This window comes from Oryctolagus cuniculus, chromosome 21 (assembly GCF_051225735.1).
Source record: "Oryctolagus cuniculus isolate XC-2025 breed Fujian yellow rabbit chromosome 21, ASM5122573v1, whole genome shotgun sequence".
Lineage (NCBI taxonomy): Eukaryota > Metazoa > Chordata > Mammalia > Lagomorpha > Leporidae > Oryctolagus > Oryctolagus cuniculus.
The window spans coordinates 22,538,271-22,559,267 of record NC_142887.1 but is presented as its reverse complement, the minus strand read 5'-3'; the positions used below and the strand labels follow the sequence as shown (position 1 = coordinate 22,559,267).

Genomic DNA, 20,997 nt, shown 5'->3' with positions numbered 1-20,997 from the left:
TCCCCGCCCAGGCCCCGCCTCCGCCCCTGGCTCGCGTGAGCTGGGTGTTTCCTGCCTCTCTCAGTCCGGGTGTGGAGACTCCGGCGTCCTCCGGCTTTTCATGGTGAGGAGGGCGGTGCCCACGGCCGGGGGGGCTCCGGGCGGCCGCGGGAGCCGGGAAGCGGCAGAGTAGAGGGCGCAGGGACCGAGGGGAGGGGGTGGGATGGGGGGCGTCGCGATATCGGAGAGGCAGCCGGGGGGCTGGAGGGGGGCGAGGCCGGGGTGGGGGAAGGGCTTTGGGTGGCGCTTGGGGTGTCCGCGGCTTTTTAGGAACCGGGAGAAAAACACTTAGGTTGGAGGAGTGAGTGTGTGAGTGGGGAGGGGTCTCTGGGTCTGCAGTGCTTGGTTGGAGACGGGAACCGGTGACGCTGCGAACAAAGAGATGTCAATGAACGTAGACATTTGGGGCGGAGAACTGCGGATAGGGGCGGGGGGAGGGGTGTTGTGAGGCCGAACGGGTAGGTTTTGAGAGGGTGAAGAGAGCCAAGTTGGGGCGCAGCGTCTGGGATGCCTGGATCTCGTGGGCGTGAGGGCGTCCCAGGTGTGGCCGAGCGCAGGGCGAGTGGCGTGGAGGACGGACAAAAGTGGGAGCCGGCAGGCTGGGGTGTGCGTTCAGGGGAGGGATGCCAGGGGCCTGAGGTCAGGGTGCCGGGGCAGTCACTTCCGCTGAGGCCGCAGGTGGCCACGCCTCGGGAGCGCGGGGCGTCGCACCTGCTGCCTCTCAGCTGCGGGGTAGTGTCTGTCTGCTCGCTGGGGTTGCGCACAGAGCAGCCCAGCCCCTCTGGCTTGTTTCCTTGTTGGACGCTGTCGGAGCAAAACGAGGCCAGGTGTGCCTGACTTTGATCTCCACTTTGTGCAGAAGGAGGACTGCCTGCGGGGTGGTCTGCCAGCGGGCCTCCGAGTGTGGTCACCTGTGGGTTTGCTTCAAGTGCGCGGGCGCCCCGCAGGAGGTTCGTGGGTCCCTGATGAGGGCGGTCGGGGTCAGAGAGCCCTGATGCTTTCCTTCCGCCTCCGACAAGCGGGCTTGATGCTGAGCAGCTGTGTGCCACACGCCAGAAGAGGAAGCTACTCGGGGAGCTCCTCCAAGTACCCACTTTGGGATGCCAGGCGGGGCCGGTTGTGTGGCTGATTGGATTCCGCACGGTTGGGATGGAGCGCCGGGCTTTTCGGAGTTGTGGCAGTGCCTTTAGTTTGGGGGAAGTGTTGGACCCAGGCTGAGTGCGGTGTCCTCGAGCCCCACCCCGTGAGAAAACCCACAGAGGTCTGCCACAGCTCCCCTGGGGACTCTGAGATGCAGCTCGCTGGCCACCTTAGCTCAGTGGCGCCGAGCCCCGGAAGCAGCGTCAGAACCACCCGAGGAGCCTTTGCAGTGTGGGGACTGAGCCCCCTGCAGAACACTGGGGCTGGCGGGCACAGCCAGGACTGGAGACCACCGGTCTCAAAGCTTGGCAGAAGGGAAGTCCCCCTGAGGGCTCATGCAGCGCTCCTTCCCTGAGGACAACTTGGATGACTGCAGCTGTAACAATTCCATTTTGCAAGTTTCGAGCCTGGGGCTTCCCCTGCTTAGAGCTTCGTGCAGGAAGTGGTGGAACTGAAGTTGTAGTCCCCACCTGCCTGCCTCTCGACCTGGATGTGCGCGCACACACACACACACTCACGCTCGGATCTGTGGGGATTTGGTGCCTTTTTTCAGGCCGCACCTGCCTGAGTCTCCTCTCGAGTCAAGGTTCCCCCCTTCTGCTGAGCTCTAATTTTTCAGGTGTGCCTACGGTTGCTTCCTGCCTGCGGCCCCGAAGCTCTGAATTGGGGGCTTTGGTTTTTCAGGAATTCACTGGGCCAGCAGAACAGGAGGCTGGGAGGCTTCCCCACGACCCAGGTGTTAGTTGTAGTTGAACGAAGAGGAACAGGGCTCTCCGGAACAGTGGGTTGTAATCTTGGCTGTGCATTAGACACCTGGGGAAGCTGTAGGCATCTGGCCACACCCCAGACCAATTAGACGGGCATTTTCAAGGGTGAGACCGGGGCAGCAGATGACCCCGATGTCCACTGTTAGACTCAGCAGCCCCACGGGAGGAGCCGGGAAGGACAGGCGCCCTCACTGCCGTCTGGCTGCAATGCATCCGTCTTTCTGAGTGGATGGCGTCTAGCCAGATCCTCAGCTGTGTGTTCGTTCTCGCTCCCCCTCTCTCCCCCTTCCCCGGAACCAGTTTTGCTTTCCCCTGCAGCACCTCTCCACAGTCACTGATAATTTCAACCTTTGGAACAAGTGGAACAGCAGATCCCAGGTCCCAGGCGGGCGTCTGGGGCGGCTCCCCGGAGAGGGTTACTCCGAGAGGCTCACTGTCCGCTGCTTTGTGTCCCCAGTTGGCAGGGACGTGGTCCCAGCTGGGGCTCCTCTCCTTACGCTGCCTCGGCTGACCCCTGGAGTGAGCAGGCTCCGGAGAGGCGCAGGTTAGGTGATACCGAGCCTGGAGTCTCCAGCTGGATCAGGACGGGATCTGTTATCGCTCAGTCACCCGGCCTGCCATTCGAGCTGGAAACTGCACAGGGGAGAGCTGAGTGTTTCCTGCTGGAGCGCTCGTTCAGCACGAGGGTCCGAGCCGAGTTCTGCCTGTGCCACCCCTGCCAGCGGGCCTGTGAGGGTGGCATGACTCGAGAGGGGGCTGCTTCAGATGGTCGCTTAAGCTCCTTAAGTGCCAGAACCAGGGGCTCAGACAAGACCCAGGCCTGACTGAAACCCAAGCCCTTAGCCACACGCTGCCTGCAGTCTTTTCAGAACTCTTTGCACGTCTTAAAGCAGGGAGATGGGCTCTCCTTTCTCGACGTGGGTGTTCTGGCTCCACACGGCTTGGTAAAGCACAAGGGGGACTTAGCCGCATCCTCGCCTTGCTCAGTGCCGACTCCCCTCCTGGCTTTGGGAGGTGACCGCCTCCCTGCGTGGTGGTGTCCGGTCCTCAGTCATCCTCCAGCATTGTTTGCATTTTAAAAGCTGCATGTGGTGGAGGGCCTCGGAGGGGCTTTCTGGGTCTCCCCTGGGGCGGGGGCTGTGCAGCTGTGGTGGAGGGCCTCGGAGGGGCTTTCTGGGTCTCCCCTGGGGCGGGGCTGTGCAGCTGGGGGCGCTGACCCAGTCCCATCAGACCGGCGCCGTATGCCAAATAGCTTGGTAACGGGACGGAAGGCAACGTGTACCTGGAAAGCTTGGTCTGCCTCAGGCGCGCACCTTCCCGAATGCCAGCTGACGTCCGTCTGCAGAGCAGGGCACTAAAACATCGAAGCATTTTCATTTCCGGGCAGATTCCTTACTGTCCCCTCCGCACGCCCTCACTGGTGCGGGCAGTGTTGTCTGGGCTGCTGTGCGTGTTCCGTTTCTTACGGCCTTGCTACCAGGGAGACTTGTGGATGGCAGCAGGGCGGGAGGCTCTCATCTGGCAAGAACGTGTCTGCAGGAGCCTGAGAGAGTCCCCCTGAGCACGGGAAGTGTGGGGAGTGCGAGTTGGAATCCCAGTTTCCTACAAGTGTATTCGGTAATTCAGCTGAAAGGTGGCGTCTCTAGCTGTTGAGTGGTGCGTGGCGGTCAGAAAGCACAGAGGCCTGGGCGGTGCGTGGGCCTGCTGTGGGAGAATTTCCCTGGGTGTGGATGGGGAGGAGGCCCTTGATACAAGAGCTGGTGGGTGGGGCGCCTGCCACTCTCCAGGGGGAGCCAGTTCCCAGCTTCCACCGATGTTGCCCCCTGTCCAGTTGGCCTCTGACTTTAGAAGCCAGAAACCCAGACTTTGCTATTAGCTCTCCAGAGTGCTCAGCGTTGGGAGCAAGCGCTAAGGGTGGTGTGTGTGTGTGTGTGTATGTCTGTCTGTATGAAGCAGAACGCGCTGTGAGCCCAGATTCAGCCCTCCGGCTGTGAGGAGTAAGCCCAGCCCACATCATGACCTGTGTCTTCTCCACTGGCAGGAAGAGATGTCAGGAGAAAGTGTGGTGAGCTCAGCGGTGCCAGCGGCTGCCACCCGCACCACTTCCTTCAAGGGCACAAGCCCCAGCTCCAAGTATGTGAAGCTGAACGTGGGTGGGGCCCTCTACTACACCACCATGCAGACGCTGACCAAGCAGGACACCATGCTGAAGGCCATGTTCAGTGGGCGCATGGAGGTGCTCACCGACAGTGAAGGTAAGCGCCCACTCCCCCTACACGCTTGTCTGCCTCTCGGTGCAGGTAGGCCCTGCGCAGGCTCGCAGCTGAGGGCTTCACCTGCTTCAGGTACAAGTTTCAACAAGTGCTCTGTGTTTCCGAGATGAGCAGGAACCCTGAGTGTAAGGCGTAGACCTGGTCTAGACTGTGGGTGTGGTCAAGGAGGGCTTCTCTGAGGAGGCGATGTTCAAGCCCACACCCGAAGGCCAGCAGGGGTCACCTGGCCAGGGGCCCCCGCAGTCTCAGCTCCGGTGTTGATTGGCCGTGTGACTTGGAGAAGGTCACCTGCCCATTGCAGGCCTCGGATTGCTCTTCTGTGAGATGGAGGCTGGATCCACTGCCCTGGTTGCTCCCTTCCAGGTCTCCCTGTTCTCTCTGATGGTTCTGTGTCTGCAGAGTGAAACTCAGACCTTGGAGAAGTCCAAGTGCTTTCTCTGCATCTTCCTCCAGACAAAAACTCCAGACCTGGGTTTGACCCAGCTCCCCGGGTGGTGTCAGCTGACCCCTGACCGCCTGCTTAACTCCCTACATCTCGTGCTCGCCTGGGAAGATGCACCTGTGGGGCTGTCGGCACTTAGTACACATTCGACGTGTGTGCGAGAGTGCAAATGTTTTTTCCTTTTGGAAGATTGTGTTGGCAATTAATTTTTAAAAGATTTTTATTTATTTATTTAAAAGAGTTAGAGAGGTAGAGCTGGAGAGAGAAAGAGAGGTCTTCCATCCGCTGGCCCACTCCCCAAATGACCGCAGCGGCCAGAGCTGAGCTGATCCGAAGCCAGGAGCTTCTTCTGGGTCTCCCACGTGGGTACAGGGGCCCAAGGACCTGGGCCATCTTCTGCTTTCCCAGGCCGTAGCAGAGAGCTGGATTGGAAGTAGAGCAGTCGGGACACGAACCAGTGCCCTTATGGGATGCTGATGTTGCAGGCCGCAGCTTTAACCCGCTGCACCACAGCGCCAGCCCCCATGAAACTGTTTTAAGGTAGTCCTACCTGAACTGCCTCTGCCCTCCTGGAGCAGTCCGTGAGCACCTGGCAGGGATTGCAGCCTCACCTGGCTGGCTTAATGGACATGTCCCCGGAGGCTTAAAAAATGGCCTTGTCCTTCTGTCAGCCTGAGAATTCCTAAGCTCTGGGCCTGCCCACACCCTGGCTTGACCCTGCCTTCCCTGTTTCCTGTGCTTTCTGTGCTCAGGCCTCCACCTTGCCAGGATGAGTTTTGTTTTGTTTTGTTTTTTAGATTTATTTTATTTGAAAGGTAGAGTTAGGGAGAGACAGAGAGGGAGACAGATCTCCCATCCACTGGTTCATTCACAGATGGCCATATCACTGGGGCTGGGCCAGGCTGAAGCCAGGAGCTTCATCGAGTCTCCCATGTGGGCTGCGGGGCCCAAGCCCTTGGGCCATCTTCTGCTGCTCTCCCAGGGCCTTAGCTGGGTGGATCTGAAGTGGAGCAGCTGGGACTCAAACACCCGTATGGTATGCCGGCATTGTAAGTGAGGGCTTCACTTGCTTCGCCACGGTGCCAGCCTTGTGGGCAAGTGTTTTGTTTTAAGATTTTTTATTTATTTGAGAGGTAAAGCTACAGACAGAGAGGAAGGTCTTCCATCCACTGGTTCACTCCCAAATGGCTGCAATGGCCAGAGCTGAGCCATTGAGCCTGACGCCAGGAGCCAGGGGCTTCTTCTGGGTCTTCCATGAGGGTGCAGGAGCCCGAGCACTTGGACCATCCTCCGCTGCTCTGCAGGCCACAGCAGAGAGCTGGATGGGAAGTGGAGCAGCCGGGACTCAGGGGTCCTCAGGAGAGGCGGCTGAGAAGCTTTGAAAGTCCACAGGAAGTCTATCCCGGGAGGCCTCATGCCCTGTCCCCTAAATGGACACGGTGTGCAAGTGGTGCCGCATTCTACATGTGACTAAGGGATGACCCTCGCCTGGTGCTGCCGGGTACACCCAGCATCTGACCCCCAGGCCCTGGCTGTGTCATCACCTGGGCGCCCTCCCCTCATCTCGCTAGGAAGCACTCAGCGCGTGGTGGTGTCTGTGTTGCCGCACTTCCTCCTTGATGCTTTGCAGGTGGAGACTTGACAGTGAAGTGTGGTGTGGGGCTAGAGAAGCTGAAGCTCCCAATCCCGGGACTCCCTGGCTCCAGCCATGTCCTCCCATGGGCATCTTCTGTTTATTGGTCACTTAAATGTCCCTTGAAGGGGCACACCTCTGGCCGTCAGGTCGGCGCTTAGGATGCCGCGTCCCCCATCGGAGTCTCTGGTTTGAGTCTGGCTACTCCCCTCTGACCTGGCATCCTCACGTGCCCTGCGGGAGGCAGCAGGCGGCAGGTGATGGCTCCAGTAGCTGGGTGCCTGCCTTTCATACGGAAAACCTGGACTGACCTCTGGGCTCCTGGCTTCAGCCTGGCCCAGCCCTGACTTGCAGGAATTTGGGGAGTGAACCAGCAGATTCTCTCTCTCTCTTGTTCTGCCTTTCAAATACATATTTAAACCTAATTTTTAAAAGGTTTATTCATTTAAAAGGCACAGAGATACCGTCCATCCACTGGTTCACTCCCCAGATGGCCACAACAGCCTGATGAAATGTTCCTGTTTACATGTTCTCCTTTCCTTGTTGCTTCAGAGTGTGAGCTCAGGATGCTAGCTCTTGGTGGTTCTATATTGTAGGTACTCCCAGTCTGACTTGTCTTGGCTTTTTTTTTTTTCAAGTTTGTTTTTATTTTTATGTATTTGAAAGGCAGAGCGACTGATCTTCCATCTGCTGGTTCACTTCACAGATGTCCCCGGTAGCTCCAGGCTGAAGTCTGGAGCCGTGTGGGTAGCAGGGACCCGTGTTCTTGATGCATCATCTGCTGCCTCCCAGGGTGCACACCAGCAGGAAGCTGGATCAGAAGCACTCTGCTGTGGGGTGCAGGCACCCCAAGCAGCAGCTAGGCCTGCTATGTCATGTTGCCTGCCACGTCGCACCTCTTTTTTTTTTTTAAGATTTATTTATTTATTTGAAAGGGAAAGTTACGGGGAGTGGGGGGAATGGACAGAGATCTTCCATCTGCTGGTTCACTTCTCAAATGGCTGCAACAGCCAGAGCTGCTGCGCCTGTCCAAAGCCAGGAGCCAGGAGCTTCTTCTGGGTCTCCCACGTGGTTGCAATGGCCCAAGGACTTGGGCCATCTTCCACTACTTTCCCAGGCGCAGTAGCAGGGAGCTGGATCAGAATGGAGCAGCTGGGACTCAAACCAGCACCCGGATGGGATGTTGGCATCACAAGCTTTATCTGCTATGCTGCCCGCCACCCCCCCCACTGCCCCCCCCTCCAGCCCTCAGTTTGAAATAGTGCCTTTTGCCACCTCAGCGTTTGTACATTGCTTGTTTACATTGTCAGTGGTGCTCAGTCAGGGTGGTTTTTTGCAGTCCCCCAACCCCCACCCCATCATTTGGTAATGTTGACAGATGTTTTTGGTTGTGACAACTTGGCTGGAATGGGAGTGAATAGAGACATTGAGTGAACAGAGACCAGAAATGCTGCTACCAGGGGCTACAGGGCAGCCCCTGTAGCAAAGAGTCACCTGGTCTAAGATGCCAGACCTGCTGAGGTTAGAGACCCTGCACTAGAGAATCGGACTCGGGGGTGTGGCAGGTTCCTGGACTCTGAATTTGCAGCAAGGACCTTGCTTGACTTTCATGACCAGACAGGTTTGGGAGCGCAAAAGAACAGTGTATAAATGCCGTAGTGTGGCGAGGGGAAATCAAAGCTCCTGGGGAGGTGGGGAAGGAAAGGGGAAGGTCTGGCATCCCCGGAGAGAGGAGTGGGAGGAGTGAGCCTATTGGCCCAGTCCCCAACCCCCAGAGCAGTCGGTGCCCTGAGCACCACGCAGGCCCTGCTGGGGCTGGGACTTGCCCCTTCTGCATGCTGCCGGTGTGGTGTTCTCCAGCAGTGGTGATAAGTCACGTGACGCACTCACTGTCAGAGAACTATAGCTGGGTCCGGCGTGGTAGAGCAGCAGATTAAGACGTTGCTTACGATACTGGCATCCGGTTCAAGTCCCGGCTGCTCCACATCTGACCCAGCTTCCTGCCCACGTGCCAGGGAAGGCGGCTGATGAAGTCACAGTGCTCGTCTCCCTGCCGCCCATGTAGCAGACCAGGATGGAGTTCCTGGCTTCAGCCTGGCACAGCTCTGACTGTTGTGACCACTTGGGGAATGAGTGAACCAGCAGATGGAAGATTTTTGGGGTCCGGTGCCGTGGTTCACTTGGTTAATCCTCCGCCTGTGGCGCCGGCACCCCATATGGGTGCCGGGTTCTAGTCCCAGTTGCTCCTCTTCCAGTCCAGCTCTTTGCTGTGACCTGGGAAGGCAGTGGAGGATGGCCCGAGTGCTTGGGCCCCTGCACCCGCATGGGAGATCCAGAAGAAGCACCTGGCTCCTGGCTTCGGATTGGCGCAGCTCCAGCTGTAGCGGCCATTTGGGGGGTGAACCAATGGAAGGAAGACCTTTCTCTCTGTCCCTCTCTCTCACTGTCTAACTCTATCTGTCAAATTAAAAAAAAAAAAAAAAGATTTTTTTCTCTCTCCTTCCATCTTTCTGTGTCACTGTGCCTTTAAAAAAACAAAAACAACCCGTAGCTGATTGAGTGCTGCCAGTAAACCCAGCGTTGTACTGTGTGCTGGTGTGCTTTCTCCTGTTCCCGTGCCTCCCTGATGAGATACCATCCTTAGAGGACTGCTGGGCAGAAGTGAAGTGAAGCGCAGTATCGCCCAGCGTGGGTCCATGGTCTTCACTGCCCTGCCATCCCGGGAGGCACCCTGGGGCCCGGTCCAAAGCGTCCCAGCCTCTGGCCTTTGGGAATCGCCCCCATCCTCCGAGGCTGCAGGAAACATGGCCCCCAAGCGAGGAGCTGCTCGACATTTGAGCTTTCGCAGGGCCGGAGTCCTGCTCCGACAGCAACCCCGCTATCTCAGTCAGAATGCTAATTGAAACCTCATGGAGAGAGCGCGGGCTCCTTTGCCCTTATTTGTCCAAAGTATGATTCCTTCGCCACAAGCATTTCCTGACGGCATTCTTGAGCAGGCGCCCGCGTCACGGTCCGCCTGCTCACTTCTGGAAACTGGCCCGGCCCTGGGGAAACGGATTTCAGGGCCTGGCTCGTTCTGAGCAGCTGAATTGTCCACGCGTCAAAGGCAGAGCACAGACGTCGTCTTCCCTCAGCAACTGAGTTGCGTTGGTTGCCATTTCCCTTAAAGCCTCAATTTCTACTTACAAAAAGTTACTTTAAATTTTTTTTTATTTATTTGAAAAGGCAGCGAGAGAGACATCTTTTGTCCTGTGGTTTACTCCCGCAACAGCCAGGGCTGGGCCAGGCCAGGGCCAGCAGCTTGCAGCACAAAGTCCTTCACCCGCTGGGTCACTCCCCAGATGGCCACAACAGCCAGAGCCGAGCTGATCCGAAGCCAGGAGCCAGGAGCTTTTTCCAGGTCTCCTGTTCAGGTGCAGGGGCCCAAGGACTTGGGCCATCTTCTACTGCTTTCCCAGGCCATGGCAGAGAGCTGGATCAGAAGTGGAACAGCTGGGACTCAAGTGCTCATATGGGATGCCCACACGGCAGGCTTTACCCACTATGCCATAGCGCCAGCCCCTAATTAGTTTACCATCCTTTAAAAACCGAGAGATTCACAGAGAAACTGGGGTTTCTGGCACTACTTGGAACATCAGAGCTCAGGCAGCCCTGTAGCCATGTTCCTGCCTGGCCACTGAGTGGGCGCAGGAGGAAGCGGCCCCCTCTGGGAGTGGGACGCGAGCTTCCCCTGGCCGGGCTGAGGCCCTCCCGCACTTAGTACGCCACTCGCTGGCCCGGAGCATCTGCCTTGAGGAAGGCGCTGAGTGCGGGTGTTGCTGGTGTGTAACGTGAACGGAAGCGGGTGGGAGAGCCTGTGGCCGCCGCTGGCAGGGCAGTGGGATTCACTGTGCCTGTGGGGGCCTCTTCCTTCCTGGAAACCAGGATCTGATCCCAGCTCCACCTTTGCTTGTGTTTGCCCCCACCCCGGGGGTGGGTGGGTGGTCCTTCGTGCAGTCCTCAGGAAGCTGCTGTATTGTGGGAGGACGAAGTGCAAGGGTCTGGAGGCAGAGACACAGCCAGTATCTGACTCACTGGTGACTGCTACAGAGAATCCCGAGCAGTGCCCCAGACTGAGAGGGTGCCTGGAGGGTCCGGCTCGGGAGCAGACGAACAAGGCATTTGCTGCTGGACTTGGGTTGTCTCTGCCGCTGACCCAGGGCTCAGGGGTGTGCAGAGAGCTCAGGGGTGGGGTGGGGTGGGGTGGTTGTGGGGCCAATCAGGAGCAGAGATGGTGACAGGTTAGGGGTGTCTGCGTGAGCCTCCCGATGGCCCTGCCTGCTGGTAGCTTCTACCATGTCGTGGGGCAGCAGGCTGGGTGGGAAGGGGGGACATGGCGGCTGCCTGGCCTCTTGTTAGTGCTTTGCCTTCTCTCAAGGGGCCGCTGGTGTCTGCTCCTTCTCTGCCTCTCTTCCCAGGCCCTAGTTCTGTCTTCAAGTGCTGCCCGGGGACTGTCTCATTTCCAGGGAGGGATTCTGAGACTGCTTGGGCTCTCGGTGCAGGTGCAGCCCCATGACACACCCGGAAGCCTACTGAGAAGCGGGAGGGCAGCTCCCAGGCCCACCCAGGAGGTGCTCATTGTGCCCGAGCCGTTTGCCTATGTCTGCTAAAGCAGGGTCCATCTTTCCATGGTGACCGAGCTGTCTGAGGCAGGTCCATCCCACTCGTCATTTTACGTCCAGTAGCTGACCCTGCCAGTTCGTGTTTGTTGCAGGAAGTTATGGAGAGGACTTCCTGTGCTGGTGCTGGGAGTGTGTAGGGGTCACCCTCAGGAGTCTGTGGGGGTAAGGCTGTGCTCCTTGGGAAATGGCCCTGTGATTTGAGTGGCTGAACAAAGTGTTGTGGAAAGGGGGAGGGGTGTTTCTACCCCAGAAACCACGCCCAGTATTGGGAAGTCCTGTCTGGACCCGTGTTACCCAGGACTGCACCTCAGGCTCCTCTTGGGCTGCCCTGTGGAGTTTTGGGGGTACTTCAGGATCATCCTTTTAGGCCTGGGGTCCCTGGCATCCGCGAGAGCCTCAGACCTGAGTTGTCTGGAGTTGTGGTTGTGTCAGGGCCCTGAGGCTGTGGCAGCGCTGCCTGGCAGAGCCTGAGCGGCCCTGGGCCGGAGGCAGGCAGCCGGGGCCGCGACCTTCCCTGGGAGATGCGGGGCACCAGGCGGCCACGCAGCTGTGCTCAGCGCTCCCCACCTCTCCCCTCTCTCTGCAGGCTGGATCCTCATTGACCGCTGTGGGAAGCACTTTGGTACCATACTCAACTACCTTCGTGATGGGGCAGTCCCCTTGCCTGAGAGCCGCCGGGAGATGGAGGAACTGCTGGCAGAGGCCAAGTACTACCTGGTCCAGGGGCTGCTGGAGGAGTGCCAGGCGGCCCTGCAAGTAGGCGTCACCCCGACTTCCCGAGAGTGGCCAGGCGCGGAGCATGCTGCCTTCCTGCCCTCCCTCGGCAGAGCCCTGCTGAGCTGTTGTGAGAGCTCACCGGGGCGTGGCCACTTTTCTAGACCCCGCTTGGGGACTTACTCCAAGTTGAGTCATTGTTCATAGTCCGGCACAGTCTCTGTCAGAGATCCCGCCTCAGCTGGACTGGGGCAGGACTGTCAGGGTGGCCTAATGACGGTAAAATCCCACAGACCCCCTGCTGCTGGGCACGGCCAGCAGAGTTCTGACGGAGGCGAGAATGGGGAGAGTGGCTGAGGGCTGTTACAGAGTGTGATCTGTGTACCTGGCGCTCTGGGCCTTCCCGGCGCCACGTGTGTGTGACTAGCCCGAGACCAGGCAGTCCCTGCAGTGCCTCACTCCTCAGGGGACTGCTGCTGCCACACACCCTCGCCCGGAGCCGCCGACCTCACTGGGGATCTGCGGGAGGCTGCAGCAGCGTTCGCTTTGTCATTGTTTCATTGCCAGCGTGTGTTAAAGCAGTGCACGGCCATCACTTTGCAGTACTGCAGGGTTGTTACCAAAAGCACCAGCACACCCTGCCGCCCGCCCACCCTCGCCCCCAAGGCTGTCTCTCCATTCTTTCGGCACTTTTTTTCTGTTTGCTTCTTTCTCTTTTCCACATAACCTGCTTATACTGTTATTTTTCGCCTTTTTGGTTTTCATTTTTTATCTGCCCGAGTCACCATAGAAGACTAGAATTTAGGCTCACAGCCCAGAGCCCGCCACACTGTAGGCACCTGCCCGTGCTGCTCTCCACTGCGTATTACAGTTCTCACTGTCCTGAGCCGTGTAAGCCCTGGGGACCGAGCCACAGAGCCCAGGCTGTTACTCTGTTTCCCGTGTAGCTTTCAGGTCACAGAGCTCGCGGCGACTGCCTCGTCTTGTTTGGGTTTCTAAGCGTATGGCTGGTTCAGCCCCAGATCCTCAGACAGGAGGCTTGGTCTCTGGTCTGCAGAGCCACATCAGAGCCTTGGCAGCTTGCCCTCTGGCTCCCTGTCTGGTTTCAGTGTTAGTCTGGGTGACAGCTGCACGACTGGCCGCCCACTTCTCTCTCCTCCCACTTCCTCTCTCTCTCTCCTACTTTCTCACATATTTTTTTTCAGTTTTATCTTCGGCCTGTCTGAGTCCTAGCTTCCTGCTCTCAGGTGCCTGACTTCCGAGAGCTTTCCTGTGCCAGGGACGCTGTGCCGGACGGAGTGTGCAGTCGCACTTCCCAAGGTGCCTTGCCTGACTCCTCTCGGCTGCCCGCTGATCCTCCGCAGCTTCTCTCTGCTCCCTTTCTCGGCTGCCTTCTCCCCTCACTCCGTCTGCATTTGGTTGGTCTCATTTTGGAGAGGCTTCCCTCCCATCATGCCGTGGTCTCCATCTGTGTCGAGATAAAGCAGAGGCCAGGTCTCCTTGTCAGGTGATGGGGCTGCCTCGTTCAGTGGGGACCCCAAATGTTACTCTCTGAGCCTTGTTTTTAATGGAAATCTTCCCCTCTTGTCTGCTGTGGGACCAGACCTGTCCTGCTGCCTGAGGGGGCTGGGGCGCCCAGCGTGTAGTGGAATGGATGGTGCATCCCACGTGTTCTGCTGGCAGCTCAGCCCCGCCCTCTGCTGTGCAAACTGCTGCTGGACAGAGGAGCTTTCTGGAAGAGGCTGGGGCTGGAGGTGCCCGGGGGCTTCTGCGCCGGCCCGGGCTCCCTTGCCCCTGGCCCCCGGCCCCCAGCCCTCAGGGCCGTTCCCTGAAGGGTCCCGGCGTTCTTTCCTTCTGCCGTTGCCACCTTCTGCTTTCTCCACCTCCGTGATGGTCGCTCTTTGGCCATCTGCCCCAGGCCTTTCGTGTGCTGACCTCACTTCTCCTGTTCCGTCTCTCCCGGCTGTGTCCCCTTTTCGTTCCTCTGTCGTCATTACAGTGGTGTTGTAGGAGCATTTGACTAGACCGTGTTTCATTTGCCACGTTGAGGGTTGACTTTCGAGTGGCTTCTTGAGCTGTGGAAAATGTGTCCTCGTCGGTAGCGTCTTCTGAGCACCCTAGCATATGGCAGCCCCAGCCAGACAGCAGCTCTGGCCAAGTCAGCACTCACCTTCCCCTGCCGTAACTCATGGGTGGTGAGACGCGCCCTCGCCGGAGCGCGCCTTGGAGCCTTCGGCGCGAGGCAGGCTTCCTTGGCTGAAAGCGTGTTTTGTTCCAGCAGAACAAAGACACTTACGAGCCTTTCTGCAAGGTTCCCGTCATCACCTCATCCAAGGAGGAGCAAAAGCTCATAGCGACTTCAAATAAGGTACGTGGGAGGCGCCCCGTGGGGTTTCTTTTGCTCTTGGAAGTGACAGCCGTGCTTCGGAATGAGCTGTAAGATAAAACTCGCTGTCGCTCCCACCAGGCCTGAGACGAAGTTAAGAATGGGAAGTGACAGGTCATCTGTGGGCCCCCTGCTGTGGGGTCATGCCAGCAAGCTCTGCTGGTCTGTGGCTGCCTCGCTGCCTCCTGGCAGGGCCCCGACCTTGAGGGGAGCCAGTGGCTCACTGCACCTGCACGCCAAGTAACTCTCTTCTTCCTTTTTCAAAATGACCCACAGCCAGCTGTGAAGTTGCTGTACAACAGAAGTAACAACAAATACTCGTATACCAGGTAAGGCGGCAGCCAGCAAAGATGTCTGTCCCGTGGGGCGGAGCCCCCGCTCCTGCCGCCCGAGCCGGCCGCTCCTTCCCTGCAGCGAGGTGGCCGCCTCTGGAGAAAGCGAGAGTTGCACGCCCGCAGAGCCCGCCTTGCTCAGTGCACAGTCCAGGGGCTTGTAGTGTATGCAGAGCTGTGCAGTCCTCAACCCCTCTAAAGTCAGAACGGTTTCACCGCCCACAAAGAAAGCCTGCACCCATTAGCAACCACTCCCCATTTGCCCCCAGCCGCTCCCCACCTCCAGCTGTGGACAACCGCTAGTCCCCTTTCCGTCTCGACGGATTTGCTTTTCCTGGACATTTCATGTGAATGGAATCCATGTGCCTTTTGGGCCTGGTTTCCTTCACGTAGTCTAATGTTTTCCAGATTGATCCACACTGCAGCTTGATAACATTGCTTTCCGCGGCAGAGTAATATTCCATCATATTTTGTTTACCCATTCATCGTGTGATGGACGTTTGAGTTGCCTCCATGCCTTCCTTGGCTGTTGTGTGTGGTGCCGCTGTGAACATTGACGTGCGAGGCTCCTTGTGGACACTTGCTGCGTTTCTCCTGGGTAGACGCTGAGCAGCGCACGGCCGGGTCACGTGATAGCCCGGGGCGTAGTCTGGGGGGCCTGCCAGACTCCCTAAGTGGCTGCGCCGTCATACTTGCCAGGAGCAGTATCTGCGGGGATCTGGGAGCATGGGGTGCTAATCAGGAACCCGAGGGTGCGGGAGAATTTATGAACTGATGAGGGGGGACGTTTCTACTAGTGCTCCTCCGCTCCTTGGGGGGCGGGGGTAGGGGGAGAGCTGGCGCTCTCCCTGTGTCTGGAGGCACCACATCTTCTGTGTTTTCTCTCGGGTTTTACGGGGCGCCTCGTGAGGAGCACAGGCTCGGGGGCCAGACCTGGCCTCAGTTACCTGACTCTGACCCCGGCTTTGCCTCTTTGAGCAGTGGAGCTGCAGAGCCCTGCTCTTGGGGTCATTGTCAGATTGAAATGGGCTGTTCAGGGCACGGACCCTGTAGGGCCTTGTGTGTGGAAGGGCCCAGTTACCGTGGGCTTGCTGCCACCCTGTCAAATGCTCTCTTACAGCAATTCTGACGACAACATGTTGAAAAACATTGAACTGTTTGATAAGCTGTCCCTGCGCTTTAACGGGCGGGTGCTCTTCATAAAGGACGTCATTGGGGATGAAATCTGCTGCTGGTCCTTCTACGGTCAGGGCCGCAAGATCGCTGAAGTCTGTTGCACCTCCATCGTCTACGCCACCGAGAAGAAACAGACCAAGGTGAGGGCCTCGGCAGGCGGCACCCAGTGCTGCTCGGGAATGCGCGCTGTAGAGCTGCTATCCATGGGAGCCGAACGCAGCAGGGGAGGTTCGTGAGATGCTTCCCTTGCCCCACAGTGGCTCACTTGTTAAGACACGGTATCTTTGAGCCCTGGGAAAGTCCAGATGGGGTCTTGGGGACACAGACTGGCGTTTGCATTCTGATGCTAGCGAGTCGACAGTCATGGTACCCAGTCCCTGCGCTGTGAATGTGGAGTCAGACTTAGTCTTGTCCGTGTGTGTAGCCTGCTGCCAGCGTCTTCTCCCTCGGGTGGCAGAAGCTTCTAACCTGCGTCGTCCTGCCAGCCTGGCTCCATCAGCTGCTGCTCGTCGCAGGAACGAGCTGGGCCTCTCTGCCTGCAGTCATGATATGCTCGCGTTACTTCTTCCTCAGCCTGTCCTGAGAGAGGCCTGGTTAGCAGTGACAAGCAGTAGGTCGGCCATGGGCAGACTGTCCCGCCTCTGGACACCCTGCACCGTGTGTTGGTCACCTGCTCAGGCTACTGTTGTCCCTGCAACTCTGGGAAGCACCCAGTTCTGTAGGATTTCGGAGCTGGCCTCAAGCGAAAAGCAAACGAGGAAGTTAGTAGAAAAGAGTCTTTTATTATTTGTTAAACTTACTATAGGAAATTTCAGTCATCTACAGACTAGTACTGCGATGTGTGTACACGTCACTGGTCTGGAGTGGCCCCAAGTCCTGGCCACTCCTGCTCCGTCTGTGTCTGCTCCTCTCCGCTGCCCACACGGGGGTTGCTGGGCAGCCTGTTTGATTCACAGGCATTCGGAACACATCTTCAAACGCACGTGGTGTTCTGAAGGTAGTCAGGAAAGGAGCGACACTGGGGTTCTTTTCCTCAAAGCGGGCGGGGGTGCGGAGGGGATGTTAGGCCTGTGGTTAGGACACTTGGTCGTGTATTGCAGTGCCTGGGTTTGAGTCCCACTCTAGCTTCCTGCCAGTGCCGGCCTTGGGAAGCAGCAGATGATGGCTCAAGTAGGCGGGCCCCTTCCTCCCATGCGAGAGACCTGGACTGAGGTCCTGGCCTAGCCCCAGCCATTGTGGGCATTTGAGGAGTGAACCAGCAGATGAGAGTTCTCTGTCAAGTTTGAAAGGCAGGGTGGCGGTGGCGGTGGCAGGGTGGCTGGTTTTGGGCGTCTGGCACAGTGGTGAAGCCACTGTTCAGGACATCTGCACACTGTGTCTGAGGGCCTGGGTTCAGGTCCTGCCTCTGCCTGGCCTGCTGCTGATGCTCGCGCTGGGAGATTGGCTCCCTGCCACCCACACGGGAGATCTGGATGGAGTCCTGGCCCCCGCCTAGCCCAGTCCTGTTACCAGCGTGTGGGGAGTGATGTCTTCCTCTGTCACTCTGCTTTTCAAAGAAAGAAAAATTTACAAAGAAGGCACGGTTCACAGGGAAGTGGGATTGTCTGCACGTTGGCAAGCTACATCGTTGCCTCTTTTTTCCTGTGAACTGTGTTTATTAGGGCTGTGAATTCTTCCTGTAACTAGACCTCCACTGGGTCCGGGTTTGGTTTTCTTATATATACCAGGGTTACCTCTGCTCATGGTTCTAAAACGATAATCATCCTATTGATGAAGCTGTAAAATACAAAGAGTTTGATTTTTAGAGGGAGCAGAGGGGTTCTGGAACCATGTGATGTGGGCCCGGCTGTGGGTGTGTCTGTTAGCAGACAGCTTCCAGAGAGAACCTATTCTTATGGTGTGGCAGAGCCCGCATGGGCCCTTGATGGTGCGGGGCAGATGGGAGAGTAAACTCGCCGCTAGTTTGCCGTTCAGATTCTAGCCCCCCCCCCCCCCCCCGTCCACCTGCCATTTTGCGTGTGTGTGTGTGTGTGTGTGTGTATATGCCCTACACTGCCTGACCTGCCGTGTGTTCTGTGGGGACACAGGTGGAGTTCCCTGAAGCCAGAATTTACGAGGAGACCCTGAATATTTTGCTGTATGAGGCCCAGGATGGCCGGGGACCTGACAATGCACTCCTGGAGGCCACGGGCGGGGCCGCCGGGCGCTCCCACCACTTGGACGAGGATGAGGAGCGAGAGCGGGAGCGGATTGAGCGCGTGCGACGGATCCACATCAAGCGCCCCGACGACCGGGCCCACCTCCACCAGTGAGCAGGCAAGCGGACCACGCCGCCCTCCGCCCTCCGCCGCCCTCCCCGCCTCGCTCAGACCCTGCCCCTGGAGTCTGCGGATACTTTTGTAACAAACTGGATGATATTTTGCTATTTCTCGACCAGGTGACGTGATTCTGTCTCACCCAGGCATCTGCACCTTTATTGTTTCTAATGCCTCTGCTTTCTGGAGGAAGCAGGTCTCTGGGCCAGGCCCTCTGAGTTCTCGGAGGAGTGTGAGTGCGAGTGCGTGCCTGCCTGCCATGAGAGCTGTTGTCTGCAGTATTTATTTGTGGGTGTTCCGGCCTCCGAGTTCTTGCGGTCTGACGGCTCTGAGAGGTTCTGCAGCCGGCCGTGCCAGGCAGAGGTGTCTGGGAGCCGCCCGCTTCCTGACCTGTGACCCCGCAGCCTGGCTCCTGTGCGTGGTGACCGAGCACAAGGCTCCATAGTTGCTCTGCATGCCTGCCCTGCAGTGTGGTGTGCCTGCAGCGGGCAGCAGTGGGAATAGGACCCCAGGAGCTTCGTGCGTCCACACTGCTGTTCCTGAGGGCAAAGCCTGGTGTAAGGAGCCAACCTTTCACTGCCGTGACTGGGCTCTGGTCTGGTGATGGCTGGGCCGCGTCCCGCCCCATCTGGCCCGGAGCTGAGCTCTCCCTGACAGTGAGGGCCAAGCTCCCTTCCCAGCTCCGTGTTCCCTCCAGCCACGTTCCTGTTAATCCACCCATTCCAGGCGGAGCTCCAAACTGCTGCTCCCCCGAGGCCGCTCCTTCCCTGTTGCGCTGGGCTTACTGCCCCAAGGGGACCCCCACTCACACCACCTGCCCCTGGGGAGCCCCTTCTCGTGTTGGAGTTTTGTGCAGAATGGAGTGGCCTCCAGGGAGCAGGTTGAGAGGGGGTGTGCAGATACCTTTGGGTCTGGTTTGCGTTCACGTTTGTGTCTGTTTAGGGGATGTGTGTGACTGTGGGTGGGATGTGTGCTCGTGGGCACCGGCAGCCTGCGCTGGAGCTCGGCTGTCGGCCCGGTGCCGTGTCGGACGGATGTTCTCAGTGACCTACCTCCCAGCTTCCTCTGCGCGTGCGGAGCAGCAGAAGCGAGTCATGACTGGTATGGGTGGTTGAGACTAGATGAGGTAGAGCAGTTAGAGGGCCATGGGAGAGTGTGTGTGTGCCAGGTCGTGGATGGTTCTGTCTGCTTCTCAAGGGAATTGTGACTGTTTATACCAAAGGTATTAACGTGGGCAGCCTTTGACACCCTGTGAGGCCCAAACTGTTGGTTCTTACAGTGGGGACATTGTTGGCGCTGCCCTCCCTGCGACAATTGGACGCCTCTATTTTGTACCCAGCAGCAAAGCCTGCAATCATGACTGAACCTACAAATCACTTACGGGGTATTTGCTTTTTAACCTGTTACAGGGGAAACTTTTCTACAAGGCCGTTTGGGTTTTATTAAGTGCTAAGGAAAGGGGGCTTACAAAACAACGTTTCGTAAATATTTTCTACTGTTTAAGTTCTGAACACCAGCCCTGCCGTTTGGGTTGAATTTTTGTAGAAAGTCAAAGTGGATGTCAGTTCTGTTTTGTGTAGGAAAAGAAAAGCCATTGTGTGCATTCTAGTTTTTCAGTGTCTGTGGACAATCTGATCTGTTTGGCTTTTATTCCTTGTGGCTTAACATTTCGGGCAGCTCGCTCTACCTTCACGTCTCCGGGTTTGTCTCTGGCCTCCCTGGGACGTGAACAGGTTTGTAAAACATTCCATGGTGAACGATACTGCGAAGCTGCATCTGGCCTGGAGCCGACAGCAGCCAGTGGTGGCTGGTCCAAGTTCTGCAATCCAGTGTACTGCAAAAGGATTCGATTCTTCTCACGCCAGCACTAGGAGCAGAAGTTACTGTTCCTATTTAAGAGCCGTCCAAGTAAAACACTGGTCTGAGATTTGGTAAAGAGTAAGCTTTTATTGCATTGTGTTAGCTTCCAGTTTAAAAAAGGAAACAGCTTTTGGTCTGATCTACACAAGTTCCGTTTGCTTGGAATAAGTCTTCCGGTTGTGGTGACCAGGGGCTGGGTTCCTGGCTTTCGGGCTCCACCAAAGTCGCCGCCGTAGCGTATCTTCGTGTCATTTCCCTCTGTCCCTGCACTAGTCACTGTCTGTGTACAAGCATCGTGGACGTATGTAAAATAAAAGCATCATGCTTCTGTTCCAGTGTGTCCTCTGGCTCTTTTCAGCAATGCCCAGTGGGGGTGAGAGTGCAGAGGGTGAGGTGGGGTCCTGCATCCTGCTCCCTGCCTGGAACAGCTCGGGTGGGAGGCGGAGAGGAGTGCTGGGGCTGCCCTGTTCAAGCCTGAACACTACAGGGAAGGCTCGAGGTTGGGGGGGTGGAGGGGGGACTCCTCTTAGCACGGAAGACTCGCTCCATTCACCACCTGGGACCCAAGACACTTAACCAAAATCCATTTAAAGCAAACTTCAAATTCTGGAGCTTTATAAAATCTCATTTACTTAGCCCATACGTGACATTTCAGAATGGGGCCCGGGGCAGCCTATCTGTATGTGTTGAAGTGCCCGCTGAGGGCAGGGCCTGTCTGTGACGTTAAAGCCACTCCCCCTTGACCAAGTTGGTTCCTGGAAGCAGGTGTTTGAAGAGTGCCGCAGGGCCGTGGAGAGGCTGGGTGTAGGCTGCAGTGAACACGCTACTTTCTTCAGCCGCGAGCCTTGTCCTCCAGCTTCTGGAAGGTTTCCTTGCAGACACAGCTAACCGGATCAAATTCCCGAGGAGGAGCAGAAGCGGCGACGACAGGGGTCAGGTGCCATCCTCCATCAGGACTTCCTCCGGACCGACACCTGGGGCAGAGGCACCTAGCATTAGAGACACGAGCCAAGGCAGGTGTAGAAAGTGGCTCCCTGATGACACCTGTCAGGCAGAGTGACGTGGACGACTGCCAAGGACAGCCCCTCAGCTGACTGTCCCTGAAGGGGCAGTTATGTTTACGTTGATGTTTAAACGTGTATGAGCTATCAGCACCTCAAACAGCAGTGCTCTGTAAATCCAAGGTGCACTGCAAAGATTGGCTGGGCCGATGCCCAAAGAGCTCACAGTGTCTGGGGACCAGTTTGAGAGCCACTGTC

The 20,997-nt window shown here is 57.6% G+C and overlaps 2 protein-coding genes across 7 annotated transcripts in view; one reads left to right on the top strand and one right to left on the bottom strand.

Moving 5' to 3' along the window:
• The first annotated feature begins 62 nt into the window (after positions 1 to 62).
• On the top strand, positions 63 to 20,073 carry KCTD10 (potassium channel tetramerization domain containing 10). 4 transcript variants are annotated; one of them, XM_051835871.3, is made up of 7 exons: positions 63 to 103; positions 3,988 to 4,201; positions 11,542 to 11,711; positions 13,951 to 14,037; positions 14,332 to 14,384; positions 15,508 to 15,703; positions 17,651 to 20,073. In XM_051835871.3, the coding sequence occupies exons 1-7, from the start codon at positions 101 to 103 to the stop codon at positions 17,873 to 17,875; spliced, it is 948 nt and encodes a 315-aa protein (XP_051691831.1). In that variant the 5' UTR covers positions 63 to 100; the 3' UTR covers positions 17,876 to 20,073. The 4 variants fall into 4 exon arrangements, with proteins under 4 accessions (XP_051691831.1, XP_051691832.1, XP_089179022.1 ...); XM_051835872.3 differs by having other exon boundaries at positions 13,948 to 14,037; XM_089322896.1 differs by lacking the exon at positions 63 to 103 and adding an exon at positions 723 to 866 and having other exon boundaries at positions 13,948 to 14,037.
• The window catches only part of MYO1H (myosin IH), a 115,945-nt gene continuing 114,354 nt past the window's right edge, over positions 19,407 to 20,997 (bottom strand). For all 3 annotated transcript variants that reach the window (XM_089322894.1, XM_051835869.3, XM_089322895.1), the window contains one exon: positions 19,407 to 20,712. In XM_089322894.1, the coding sequence (XP_089179020.1) occupies positions 20,689 to 20,712 (24 nt within the window). In that variant the 3' untranslated portion in view covers positions 19,407 to 20,688. The remainder of the gene's footprint in view (positions 20,713 to 20,997) is intronic.

Excerpts from the sequence above, each read along its gene's own strand:
- KCTD10 (XM_051835872.3), top strand. Across the intron at positions 11,712-13,947 it reads AGTGCCAGGCGGCCCTGCAA|CAGAACAAAGACACTTACGA; the intron begins GTAGGCGTCACC and ends GTTTTGTTCCAG. Across the intron at positions 15,704-17,650 it reads CCGAGAAGAAACAGACCAAG|GTGGAGTTCCCTGAAGCCAG; the intron begins GTGAGGGCCTCG and ends GTGGGGACACAG.